This window comes from Balaenoptera musculus, chromosome 5 (genome assembly GCF_009873245.2).
Source record: "Balaenoptera musculus isolate JJ_BM4_2016_0621 chromosome 5, mBalMus1.pri.v3, whole genome shotgun sequence".
Classification (NCBI taxonomy): domain Eukaryota; kingdom Metazoa; phylum Chordata; class Mammalia; order Artiodactyla; family Balaenopteridae; genus Balaenoptera; species Balaenoptera musculus.
In genome coordinates, this window is record NC_045789.1 from 113,516,811 (window position 1) to 113,530,899 (window position 14,089).

The window sequence follows — 14,089 nt, forward strand, 5'->3', positions numbered from 1 at the left end:
GCATATGTTCCCATATCTCTTCCCTCTTGCGTCTCCCTCCCTCCCACCCTCCCTATCCCACCCCTCTAGGTGGTCACAAAGCACCAAGCTGATCTCCCTGTGCTATGCGGCTGCTTCCCACTAGCTATCTATTTTACGTTTGGTAGTGTATACATGTCCATGCCACTCTCTCACTTTGTCACATCTTACCCTTCCCCCTCCCCATATCCTCAAGTCCATTCTCTAGTAGGTCTGAGTCTTTATTCCCGTCTTGCCCCTAGGTTCTTCATGACCTTTTTTTTTTTCTTCTTAGATTCCACATATATGTGTTAGCATATGGTATTTGTTTTTCTCTTTCTGACTTACTTCACTCTGTATGATAGACTCTAGGTCCATCCACCTCACTACAAATATCTCGATTTCGTTTCTTTTTATGCTGGAGTAATATTCCATTGTATATATGTGCGACATCTTCTTTATCCATTCATCTGTTTATGGACACGTAGGTTGCTTCCATGTCCTGGCTATTGTAAATAGAGCTGCAATGAACATTTTGGTACATGACGCTTTATGAATTATGGTTTTCTCAGGATATATGCCCAGTAGTGGGATTGCTGGGTCGTATGGTAGTTCTGTTTTTAGTTTTTTAAGGAAACTCCATACTGTTCTCCATAGCGGCTGTATCAATTTACATTCCCACCAACAGTGCAAAAGTGTTCCCTTTTCTCCACACCCTCTCCAGCATTTATTGTTTCTAGATTTTTTGATGATGGCCATTCTGACTGGTGTGAGATGATATCTCATTGTAGTTTTGATTTGCATTTCTCTAATGATTAATGATGTTGAGCATTCTTTCATGTGTTTGTTGGCAATCTGTATATCTTCTTTGGAGAAATGTCTATTTAGGTCTTCTGTCCATTTTTGGATTGTGTTGTTTGTTTTTTTGTTATTGAGCTGCATGAGCTGCTTGTGAATTTTGGAGATTAATCCTTTGTCAGTTGCTTCATTTACGAATATTTTCTCCCATTCTGAGGGTTGTCTTTTGGTCTTGTTTATGGTTTCCTTTGCTGTGCAAAAGCTTTTAAGTTTCATTAGGTCCCATTTGTTTATTTGTGTTTTTATTTCCATTTCTCTAGGAGCTGGGTCAAAAAGGATCTTGCTGTGATTAATGTCATAGAGTGTTCTGCCTATGTTTTCCTCTAAGAGTTTTATAGTTTCTGGCCTTACACTTAGGTCTTTAATCCATTTTGAGTTTATTTTTGTGTATGGTGTTAGGGAGTGCTCTACTTTCATAGTTTTACATGTACCTGTCCAGTTTTCCCAGCACCACTTATTGAAGAGGCTGTCTTTTCTCCACTGTATATTCTTGCCTCCTTTATCAAAGATAAGGTGACCATATGTGCGTGGGTTTATCTCTGGGCTTTCTATCCTGTTCCATTGATCTATATTTCTGTTTTTGGGCCAGTACCAAACTGTCTTGATTACTGTAGCTTTGTAATATAGTCTGAAGTCAGGGAGACTGATTCCTCCAGCTCCATTTTTCGTTCTCAAGATTGCTTTGGCTATTCGGGGTCTTTTGTGTCTCCATACAAATTGTGAAATTTTTTGTTCTAGTTCTGTGAAAAATGCCAGTGGTAGTTTGATAGGGATTGCATTGAATCTGTAGATTGCTTTGGGTAGTAGAGTCATTTTCACAATGTTGATTCTTCCAATCCAAGAACATGGTATATCTCTCCATCTATTTGTATCATCTTTAATTTCTTTCATTAGTGTCTTATAATTTTCTGCACACAGGTCTTTTGTCTCCTTAGGTAGGTTTATTCCTAGATATTTTATTCTTTTTGTTGCAGTGGTAAATGGGAGTGTTTTCTTAATTTCACTTTCAGGTTTTTCATCATTAGTGTATAGCAATGCCAGAGATTTCTGTGCATTAACTTTGTATCCTGCTACTTTACCAAATTCATTGATTAGCTCTAGCAGTTTTCTGGTAGCATCTTTAGGATTCTCTGTGTATAGTATCATGTCATCTGCAAACAGTGACAGCTTTACTTCTTCTTTTCCGATTTGGATTCCTTTTATTTCTTTTTCTTCTCTGATTGCTGTGGCTAAAACTTCCAAAACTATGTTGAATAATAGTGGTGAGAGTGGGCAACCTTGTCTTGTTCCTGATCTTAGTGGAAATGGTTTCAGTTTTTCACCATTGAGGACGATGTTGGCTGTGGGTTTGTCATATATGGCCTTTATTGTGTTGAGGAAAGTTCCCTCTATGCCTACTTTCTGCAGGGTTTTTATCATAAATGGGTGTTGAATTTTGTCGAAAGCTTTCTCTGCATCTATTGAGATGATCAATGGTTTTTCTCCTTCAATTTTTTAATATGGTTTATCACATTGATTGATTTGCGTATATTGAAGAATCCTTGCATTCCTGGAATAAACCCCACTTGATCATAGTGTATGATCCTTTCAATGTGCTGTTGGATTCTGTTTGCTAGTATTTTTTGAGGATTTTTGCATCTATGTTCATCAGTGATATTGGCCTGTAGTTTTATTTCTTTGTGACATCTTTGTCTGGTATCACGGTGATGGTGGCCTCGTAGAATGAGTTTGGGAGTGTTCCTCCCTCTGCTATATTTTGGAAGAGTTTGAGAAGGATGTGTGTTAGCTCTTCTCTAAATGTTTGATAGAATTCACCTGTGAAGCCATCTGGTCCTGGGCTTTTGTTTGTTGGAAGGTTTTTAATCACAGTTTCAATTTCAGTGCTTGTGATTGGTCTGTTCATATTTTCTATTTCTTCCTGGTTCAGTCTTGGCAGGTTGTGCATTTCTAAGAATTTGTCCATTTCTTCCAGGTTGTCCATTTTATTGGCATAGAGTTGCTTGTAGTAATCTCTCATGATCCTTTGTATTTCTGCAGTGTCAGTTTTTACTTCTCCTTTTTCATTTCTAATTCTATTGACTTGAGTCTTCTCCCTTTTTTTCTTGATGAGTCTGGCTAATGGTTTATCAATTTTGTTTATCTTCTCCAAGAACCAGCTTTTAGTTTTATTGATCTTTGCTATCGTTTCCTTCCTTTCTTTTTCATTTATTTCTGATCTGATCTTTATGATTTCTTTCCTTCTGCTAGCTTTGGGGTTTTTTTGTTCTTCTTTCTCTAATTGCTTTAGGTGCAAGGTTAGGTTGTTTATTTGAGATGTTTCCTGTTTCTTAAGGTAGGATGCTATTGCTATAAACTTCCCTCTTAGAACTGCTTTTGCTGCATCCCATAGGTTTTGGGTCATCGTGTCTCCATTGTCATTTGTTTCTAGGTATTTTTTGATTTCCTCTTTGATTTCTTCAGTGATCACTTGGTTATTAAGTTGTGTATTGTTTAGCCTCCATGTGTTTATATTTTTTACAGATCTTTTCCTGTAATTGATATCTAGTCTCATAGCGTGGTGTTCGGAAAAGATACTTGATACGATTTCAATTTTCTTAAATTTACCAAGGCTTGATTTGTGACCCAAGATATGATCTATCCTGGAGAATGTTCCATGAGCACTTGAGAAAAATGTGTATTCTGTTGTTTTTGGATGGAATGTCCTATAAATATCAATTAAGTCCATCTTGTTTAATGTATCATTTAAAACTTTTGCTTCCTTATTTATTTTCATTTTGGTTGATCTGTCCATTGGTGAAAGTGGGGTGTTAAAGTCCCCTACTATGATTGTGTTACTGTTGATTTCCCCTTTTATGGCTGTTAGTATTTGCCTTATGTATTGAGGTGCTCCTATGTTGGGTGCATATATATTTACAGTTGTTATATCTTCTTCTTGGATCGATCCCTTGATCTTTATGTAGTGTCCTTCTTTGTCTCTTGTAATAGTCTTTGTTTTAAAGTTTATTTTGTCTGATATGAGAATTGCTACTCCAGCTTTCTTTTGATTTCCATTTGCATGGAATATCTTTTTCCATCCCCTCTCTTTCAGTCTGTATGTGTCCCTAGGTCTGAAGTGGGTCTTTTGTAAACAGCATATATACGGGTCTTGTTTTTGTATCCGTTCAGCCAGTCTGTGTCTTTTGGTGGGAGCATTTAATCCATTTACATTTCAGGTAATTATTGATATGTATCTTCCTATTCCCATTTTCTTAATTGTTTTGGGTTTGTTATTGTAGGTCTTTTCCTTCTCTTGTGTTTCTTGCCTAGAGAACTTTCTTTAGCATTTGTTGTAAAGCTGGTTTGGTGGTGCTGAACTCTCTCAGCTTTTGCTTGTGTGTAAAGGTTTTAATTTCTCCATCAAATCTGAATGAGATCCTTGCTGGGTAGAGTAATCTTGGTTGTAGGTTTTTTTCTCCTTCATCACTTTAAATACGTCCTGCCACTCCCTTCTGGCTTGCAGAGTTTCTGCTGAAAGATCAGCTGTTAATCTAATGGGGATTCCCTTGTGTGTTATTTGTTGTTTTTCCCTTGCTGCTTTTAATATGTTTTCTTTGTATTTAATTTTTGATAGTTTGATTAATATGTGTCTTGGCGTGTTTCTCCTTGGATTTATCGTGTATGGGAGTCTCTGTGCTTCCTGGACTTGATTAACTATTTCCTTTCCCATATTAGGGAAGTTTTCAACTATAATCTCTTCAAATATTTTCTCAGTCCCTTTCTTTTTCTCTTCTTCTTCTGGGACCCCTATAATTCGAATGTTGGTGCGTTTAATATTGTCCCAGAGGTCTCTGAGGCTGTCCTCAGTTCTTTTCATTCTTTTTTCTTTATTCTGCTCTGTGGTAGTTATTTCCACTGTTTTATCTTCCAGGTCACTTATCCGTTCTTCTGCCTCAGTTATTCTGCTATTGATCCCTTCTAGAGTATTTTTAATTTCATTTTTTGTGTTGTTCATCGTTGCTTGTTTGCTCTTTAGTTCTTCTAGGTCCTTTTTAAATGTTTCTTGCATTTTCTCTATTCTATTTCCAAGATTTTGGATCATCTTTACTATCATTATTCTGAATTCTTTTTCAGGTAGACTGCCTATTTCCTCTTCATTTGTTAGGTCTGGTGGGTTTTTACCTTGCTCCTTCATCTGCTCTGTGTTTTTCTGTCTTCTCATTTTGCTTATCTTACTGTGTTTGGGGTCTCCTTTTCGCAGGCTGCAGGTTCATAGTTCCCGTTGTTTTTGGTGTCTGTCCCCAGTGGCTAAGGTTGCTTCAGTGGGTTGTGTAGGCTTCCTATTGGAGGGGACTAGTGCCTGTGTTCTTGTGGATGAGGCTGGATCTTTTCTTTCTGGTGAGCAGGTCCACGTCTGGTGGTGTGTTTTGGGGTGTCTGTGGCCTTATTATGATTTTAGGCAGCCTCTCTGCTAATGGGTGGGGTTGTGTTCCTGTCTTGCTAGTAGTTTGGCATAGCGTGTCCAGCACTGTAGTTTACTGGTCATTGAGTGAAGCTGGGTCTTGTTGTTGAGATGGAGATCTCTGGGAGATTTTCGCCATTTGATATTACGTGGAGCTGGAAGGTCTCTTTTGGACCAGTGTCCTGAAGAGTTGGCTCTCCCACCTCAGGGGCACAGCACTGACTCCTGGCTGGAGCACCAAGAGCCTTTCATCCACACGGCTCAGAATAAAAGGGAGAAAATATAGAAGGAAAGAAAGAAAGAGGATAAAATAAAATAAAGATAAAATAGAATAAAGTTATTAAAATAAAAAATAATTATTAAGAAAAAATTTTTTTAAAAAGTACAAAAAAAACAAAAACAAAAATGGGCGGACATAACCCTAGGACAAATGGTGAAAGCAAAGCTATACAGACAAAATCTCCCCCAGAAGCATACACATACACACTCACAAAAAGAGGAAAAGGGGAAAAAATAATATATCTTGCTCCCAAAGTCCACCTCCTCAGTTTGGGATGATTCGTTGTCTATTCAGGTATTCCACAGATGCAGGGTACATCAAGTTGATTGTGGAGATTTAATCCACTGCTCCTGAGGCTGCTGGGAGAGATTTCCCTTTCTCTGTTTGCACAGCTCCCGAGGTTCAGCTTTGGATTTGGCCCCACCTCTGCGTGTAGGTCGCCTGAGGGCATCTGTTCTTCGCTCAAACAGGACGGGGTTAAAGGAGCCGCTGATTCGGGGGCTCTGGCTCACTCAGGCTGGGAGGAGGGAGGGGTATGGATGTGGGGCAAGCCTGCAGCGGCAGAGGCCGGCGTGACATTGCACAAGCCTGATGCGCGCCGTGCGTTCTCCCGGGGAAGTTGTCCCTGGATCACGGGACCCTGGCAGTGGCGGGCTGCACCGGCTCCCGGGAGGGGAGGTGTGGAGAGTGACCTGTGCTTGCACACAGGCTTCTTATTGGCGGCAGCAGCAGCCTTAGCATCCCATGCCCATCTCTGGGTTCCACGCTGATAGCCGCGGCTTGCGCCCATCTCTGGAGCTCCTTTAAGCAGCGCTCTGAATCCCCTCTCCTCACGCACCAGGAAACAAAGAGGGAAGAAAAAGTCTCTTGCCTCTTTGGCAGGTACAGACTTTTTCCCGGACTCCCTCCCAGCTAGCTGTGGCGCACTAGCCCCTTCAGGCTGTGTTCACGCCGCCAACCCCAGTCCTCTCCCTGGGATCCGACAGAAGCCCGAGCCTCAGCTCCCAGCCCCCGCCCGCCCCGGCAGGTGAGCAGACAAGCCTCTGGGGCTGGTGAGTGCTGGTCGGCACCGATCCTCTGTGTGGGTATCTCTCCGCTTTGCCCTCCGCACCCCTGTTGCTGCGCTCTCCTCCGTGGCTCTGAAGCTCCCCCCTCTGCCACCCGCCGTCTCCTCCCGTGAAGGGGCTTCCTAGTGTGTGGAAACCTTTCCTCCTTCACAGCGCCCTCCCACTGGTGCCGGTCCCATCCCTATTCTTTTGTCTCTGTTTTTTCTTTTTTCTTTTGCACTACCCAGGTATGTGGGGAGTTTCTTGCCTTTTGGGAGGTCTGAGGTCTTCTGCCAGCGTTCAGTGAGTGTTCTATAGGAGCAGTTCCACGTGTAGATGTATTTCTGATGTATCTGTGGGGAGGAAGGTGATCTCCGCATCTTACTCTTCTGCCATCTTCTCCGACTCCCCCGAAAATAATTTTTTAAGAATTCCTACTTAGTGGGTGGCCTGCTGGCCCAGTGGTGGGCAGGGCGCAAGGGCCGAGGCTGTGGTTTTGTCCCAGGCTCACCTGGCTGAGGGTCGTGAGAAGGCCCGGAGGCGAACTTGATGAGGAGCCCCGCAACCTGCGCCCTGGTGAAGATCAACCCGGCCACAGCCGGCCAGGAGCCGGCTCTCTGTGAAAATGGCAGGGCCGGAGCTGCTGCTCGACTCCAACATCTGCCTCTGGGTGGTCCTGCCCATTGTTATCATCACCTTCTTCATGGGCATGATTTGCCACTACATGTCCATCCTGCTGCAGAGTGACAAGAAGCTCACCCAGGAATAAGTCTCTGACAGTCAAGTCCTAATTCAAAGCAGAGTCCTCAGCGAAAATGGAAAATACATTCCCAAACAGTCTTTCCTGACACGAAAATATTACTTCAACAACCCAGAGGATGGGTTTTTTTCAAAAAACTAAAAGGAAGGTTGTGCCTCCTTCTCCTATGACTGATCCCACTATGCTCACCAACATGATGAAAGGCAATGTCACAAATGTCCTCCCTATGATTCTTATTGGTGGATGGATCAACATGACATTTTCAGGCTTTGTCATAACCAGGGTCCTGTTTTCACTGATCCTCTGTTTTAAGCCTATGCTACAGCAAGAAATTGAACTACTCACATTAGATGCCTCCTGGGTGAGTTCTGCCTCCTGGTATTTCCTCAGTGTCTTTGGAGCATTTGCTCTGTGATTTTGGGCCAAGATAATGCTGCTGGCCAATCACGGATAATGCAGGAACAGATGACTGGAGCAGCCATGGCCATGCCCACAGACACCGACAAAGCTTTTAAGACAGAGTGGGAAGCTTTGGAGCTGACGGACCACCAGTGGGCACTAGATGGTGTCAGAAAGGAGCTCATGGCCAAAGACCTCCACTTTGAAGCCATGTTCAAAAAGGAATGACAGACCTCTATTTTTTTGAAGGCGAAGCAGGGGTTAGCTGTGTCAGGAACTCGGAGTAGCGCTTAACCTTGTAACTTTTGTTTGAGCTGGAGCCTCTTGGAATAAAAAGGGGGATGCATGAGCCGGCGGGTGTGCAGCAAGGATTGTTCTTGTCTGAGCTGGATTCCCCTTTATGTTTGAGACCAGAGGAAACATGAAGAGTGTGTGCTGGGTGACTTGCCCAGAAACAGCTATTTTTGAAATATTTTAAATTTTCCTTCTGGTGACTCTAGTAATAAAAGTAAGAGAGAGGGGGGAACTCAAGCTAGTGATAATATATAAAACTTAGCAAAAATTCAGAAATTTCAGAAAAAGTGTTGTCAGTTAAACCTAATTATTATGTACAGTCATTCTGTATTCTAAACCACAGTGAACTCCTGTTTTCTTGGGATCCAAAAAAAAAAAGAATTCCTACTTAAACGCTAGTAATAAGAAGAGCAGCCAACATTTTCTCATTGTGATTTGATAAAGACCAGAAATATCCACACTTCAGGATTTAACTGTTGATTATACTCCCCAGTTTGTGTCCCATACTAAAAACTTAGAGGACTGGGTATGAATTGGTAGGTCTAGACCGGCTCCTGCATATGGGAAGAAGTGTGTCGCCTCTTCTCATGGTCTCGTCCTGCACGACCTGCTTCAGACAGGCACTCTGGGCTCCTTCACATCCATTTGTATTACTAGCAACAGGGGTTCTGTTTAATAGCATGCTTAATGGGTTGTGTTCTGCTATGAAGAGGATGCTAAGGTATTTTTCCTTCACTTATCTAAAAATAACATAAATGTATTGTGTTTCTATCCCATAACTTACTTTGATGATACACCTTTGAAATGTTTTACATGTTGTCATTCATGCAATATCTAGGTGTGATGAATCTGGTATAGTTCTGTGCTGGTTAAGCTATCAGTAGATCCATAATACACCTATATGGTGCTTTCCTCTTTCTGTTTTGGTATAAAAAGCTTGCAAATGTAAGAATTGGGAAAGACAGTAATGTTATTTGTGTAAGGGTGTGCACACTGTGTGTGTCTTTGTGTATATGTGTATGACCATCAGATTGCCTGGTTTAATTTTTCCTCCTTGACCAAGTGCGTGCTTCCAAGTCTTTAATGAGTGTTACACTAACATAGTGAGAAGAACTCAAACTAAGCTGCAGAAACAGCCCAAAGGAAACAACTTCAAAGCTAAGACAAACCCTTTCTCTTGGTACACTTAAAATAAACAAACCAAGTCACCTTGGATCATTATTCCCCTATTTACAAGTAATTAGCTTGGCAAAAAAGGAGCAAAAATAATAGAGATGCCTTTACATTTCTAAATTACTACCTATGACTTTCCATATTCAATTTATTATAATTTGGGGAAAATCATGATACACAGATATCCTCCATTAGCATGAACCCAGGTTTTCCCACTTCAAAACCCAGAATAGAGGGTATTTATAATCTTTGTTTCCTATCTACCCCTTCAATTAGAATGGTATAGCAGAAAGATTTCTACGTAAGAAGTGAAAAAGTGCATTTTAACCAGTAAATTGGTTCTATCCAAAACATTTGATTATTTTGCTTTTCCTCTTTTTTTTTAGAATGTAATGAGTTAAAAACCTGCATCCTGGCTAAGACGATGTTGGAGCAGGATGCATGTACATGGGTTTGATCTTGGGAGAAGGCCTGTGAATTTTTTTAAGTCATAGAATTATACTAAAATGATCTGGACAAGATGTAATTTTTAAAAGTCAAGTTGAGTTTACTTAGAAAAGCTGCAATTTAGTCTTTCCTCTCTGCTCTATCCTTATATTATTTCAAAATATGGATTTTTCAGGACACACATAGAAGGAAGCAAACGTATTTGCATTTATAACAAAAGGAAACTCATCAATATTCTTTATGTAATTTCATTCTACTTTCTAAGTCAATTGGATATATTTTTAATTTACAATTTATATTTAATATTACCATTATCAAAAAAATTAGAACTCTTCTTTAATTACAGATCAAAAAATACAAAAATTAAAACAACAACCAAACTAAAATAAAGGCATCGGTATAAAGTAAAATAACTTTTAAGGACAAATTTTTGGCCACCATGCATATAAATAAAAAAGAGATGTTTTAAGAACAGAGCATTATGGAAAAAAAAATAACTTGACAAAGCTTGTTTATCTGCCATTGATATTTCTCAACACATCTAATTTTCTATTTTAATTTTTAGTTTCCTGGTTAGTTTTATGGTGGACGCCCGAGGTGGTGCTATGCGAGGATGCAGACACAATGGGCTCCGCATCATCATTCCGCCTCGGAAATGTACTGCCCCAACACGAGTCACCTGCCGACTGGTCAAACGCCATAGACTGGCGACAATGCCTCCAATGGTGGAAGGAGAAGGCCTGGCCAGTCGCCTGATTGAAGTCGGACCTTCGGGTGCTCAGTTCCTTGGGTAAGGGTTTCTGATAAACCTCCCACTTAGTCACCGATGAGCTTGTGTCCTCCACATGAAATCACTAGGATGGAATGGAAAAAGGTAGGTCAAAACATTTTGAAAGAAGATTGGCCCCTATGAAATTTTTTTAAGAATTGGAAATAATGCCTCAATGCTTGACTCCACTTAAATGCCTCTTATTTTAAGGCATTAATGGGTTAAACATTCAGGTTAACTATTACTCTTTCTCTTTGAATGTGATAGTACATGCTAGACTCCCAATATGAATAATCATCTTTTTGGTCGATAGTAGGAATTTTTTTAATCTGAGATTTAAGTGATGAAGTCATAGAGAAAAAAATACAGTTGGCCCTTGAACAATGCCGGGGTTAGAGGTGCTGACCCTCCACACAGTCAAAACTTTGCGTACACCTTAGAGTCGGCCCGTGTGGTTCTGTAATATTTACTATTGAAAAAAATCAGGGCATAAGTGGACCTGCCTAGTCGTTCAAAGGTCAACTGTACTAGTCTATTCCAAACATAAAGTCTTGTATAGTTACAAAACAGAATCATTATCTTAACTTTGGAGAGCAGTGTTCTTTATAGAACATCCAAAAATTTAGTCTATGTGATTTGTCTTTTCTGTTGTCAAAATTGCTACCTTGAGTCTTATAATTATACTGGCATTTTATTTAGGCATAGTGTTCATTAAGAGGACCAAATCAAGAATAACTTTCACCATGCTCATTTTAGCAATTTTGAGCAGAAATAAACATTTCTTCTTTCTTCTGTTTGTTTGTATGGCTGCTATTATATTAAGTGGTATCTCAGTATGCCAAGAAGTGAGTAGCTACTGCTGAAAACTGACAAAACGATGAAGTTTTGGAGGGGGACAAGTTTCAAAATATTTTGAAACAAATCAATTGTATTTAAGTCTCGTCATATCAACTCTTTGTGCTCAAAAACTGGGAGAAAATCCTATTAATCATGAACTCTTGCTTTGCCAGTGTCATATTGGGGAGAGGATTTCTTGCTTTAGAACTCAGGAAATGTTCTAAAGCCTTGTAATTTGGAGCAAACTGTTAACAGGTTGCTCCAAATTATGTTCACACGTGAAAAGGGGTGTGTCTGTATTTCCCAATTATGGAAACCACCCCCCATGTCCTCCTATCAGACAGACCAGAGATTTAGAAGGAGCCTGTGAAGTTCTGGGTTGCATCAGAAGATGCCATTATGGTTGGAGTAATTCCCCAGTGGTTCCTTTCATTCTGTATGTACCAGGTCCTTTCCCCTCCCTCATGTGCAGGTAGTTGTAGGCTTTTTAATACTCGTCACATCTGTTGAGGAATATCCATGAAAACTTCTGGCCTTGCTATGGAGTCAGAGTTTTTACTATATCCCCAACAGCTCTGTCTTTCCAGTGGAGCATATTTTTTTCTTTTTTGGCTCATGCCCTGGCGGTGAACCTAAGTAGGGACAGATCCGACCCCCACGCTCCCTCCTTCCACGCGCCTCCATTGTACACTCTGGGTCTCTGTTCTTGCTCTTTGTGACCAATGGAGGGGGCAGAACCAAATGCAGTGTGAAACCAAACTTCACCCTGTTCATCAGCTGGTGATGCTGGGGTTCTGTGGAAAACAACACCTGAAGCTTACTTATGTTCTTTCCTTCACTGCTGCTTTGGATGTACTCAGTAAACTTCACCTGCCAACGGCTCCTCCCCCACTTAATGAGGGAGAAAGTTTGGTCAGCCGCATCCTTCAGCTGGGGCCTCCTGGAACCAAATTCCTTGGGTAGGAGTGACTTAAAACAAATTGATGGCTGCTGGCCCCCATTCTTCTCTTTCTTCTGCAATATGATTTCTCTTTTTGTCATTGTGCCCATGACATGTCCCTCTCTATGATTTAAATTCTGTATAACCTATCTTTAGTGGACCATTTCTGACCCTTGTGGTATGTGACTTTTATTTTCGAGTGATGTTTTTCTATCTTTTCCCTTAAAGTGCTGTGACCTTCATTTTCGTTTAAAGCATGAGATCTACCTAGTTGTACTATGTGCTAGTTATGATGTGATTATGATAAATTTGGAGTCTGTATCAAAGCAACCTGGACTGAAAAATCAAAAGCCTCTCTAAATTTTGAGAGCAACCTAAAAACAGTAGGGCAGTGCATGTTCTGGATCCTGAATATAATAGGCATTGGACACAAATTGGGCTGCCTGCTGAGGTGCTCAATTAGGGCCACACTGTGTACGCATGCCTATTGTTTTCTTGAATGGAGAAAATATAAGGAAAAAAATCCCATGAGTGCATGTCTTTCTAGTTACCAAGTAGTTGACTTTTCTGACATCTCCTCATTTACAACACATCAAATTATGCAGCATATGAGCCATTTTCCCTCTTAAACCATTTTGTCACTTTGTACCTTGTAGAAAACGTTTTAAGAGATTGGCACACCTCATAGATATGCATGTACATTTCTTTTGGTTAAATGTGTTATCCTTACATTTATCAAAGGAGAAGTTCCAGAATGCCACATGCACTCACAGAGAAACATCATTGGCTTAAGGTAGCAGCATGGCCATGATGATTGGTGCCCCTGAGGTGAAGTGCTAGCTACCGTGGGACCATTTGCTAGCCTCAGGGCTTCAGAGGATGGCCCACTAGGTCCCTGTCCCCAGAAAGAGAAGAATTCCAGGTCACTTTGCAACAGACAGAGTCAAGGTGCTTGTCTCGCTATTGGTTAGCTCCTGTCCACACTGAATGTTCTGCCTTACTGTGTCAGGCCTGTGATCGTGGAGATCCCTCATTTTGCTGCCCTTCGAGGAAAAGAGAGGGAACTAGTTGTCCTGCGCAGTGAGAATGGGGACAGCTGGAAAGAGCATTACTGCGAATACACTGAAGACGAACTGAATGAAATCCTTAATGGCATGGATGAAGGTACTTCATATTAAAGGTTTTAAAAGAACTCTGAAGCGAAAGCATGATAATGATGCGTTTCTTCATGTCCTACGGGCGTGTGTGTGTGTGTGTGTTGCCTAATCCAGCTTGGGTCTGCTCGTCCTTGCACAGTAAAGCCAATCTACTGATCCCGGGTTGTGGTGAAGGAAAGTGCGGTGTTTATTGCAGGTACCAAACAAGGAGTCTGGGTCGTTTGAGCATTAGCTGCCCAGACTCCTTGTTTGGCACCTGCAATAAATGCCACAATTTCCTTCACCACAACCTGGTGTCAATAGATTGGCTCTACTGCACAAGGGTAAGCAGACCCAAGTTTGGTTTAGTAACTAATGTGTCCCTTTGTTATTTTACCACAGCAAGTATTCCGGTATGTTCCAATGGTGATGCATTGGAGTATACAATATATTTGTCTAGTCTTACTTTTGTTACATTTGGGAAAATAAAATCGTTAATAGTAAATATCTCATTTTAATAAAGAGATACAGCCCATCTCTATCTTTAGTGCAAAGTTTTCTAAAACGTGAGATAGAATAGATATTTTTGTTTCATAACAAAACAAACTGATACTGGATAATAAATCCATGATTTTAAAAAATGCCTAACTTGAACGTTTAGATATTTAAGACACTGATAAAAAGTGTTAAGCTTTTCTGTAGGAAAACCTACATA

General features: G+C 40.8%; 1 protein-coding gene and 1 pseudogene across 17 annotated transcripts in view; both read left to right on the plus strand.

The window, feature by feature from the left end:
- ANK2 (ankyrin 2) overlaps window positions 1-14,089 on the plus strand; it is a 591,117-nt gene that overhangs the window by 530,705 nt on the left and 46,323 nt on the right. For 14 of the 17 annotated variants that reach the window (XM_036852154.1, XM_036852142.1, XM_036852143.1 and 11 more), the window contains 2 exons: window positions 10,258-10,482; window positions 13,248-13,402. In XM_036852154.1, the coding sequence (XP_036708049.1) occupies window positions 10,258-10,482; window positions 13,248-13,402 (380 nt within the window). Of the gene's footprint in view, window positions 1-10,257; window positions 10,483-12,158; window positions 12,258-13,247; window positions 13,403-14,089 lie in introns of all 17 variants that reach the window. The other 3 variants (XM_036852140.1, XM_036852139.1, XM_036852141.1) reach the window with 1 other exon arrangement.
- Window positions 7,245-8,072, plus strand: LOC118895854 (annotated as a pseudogene).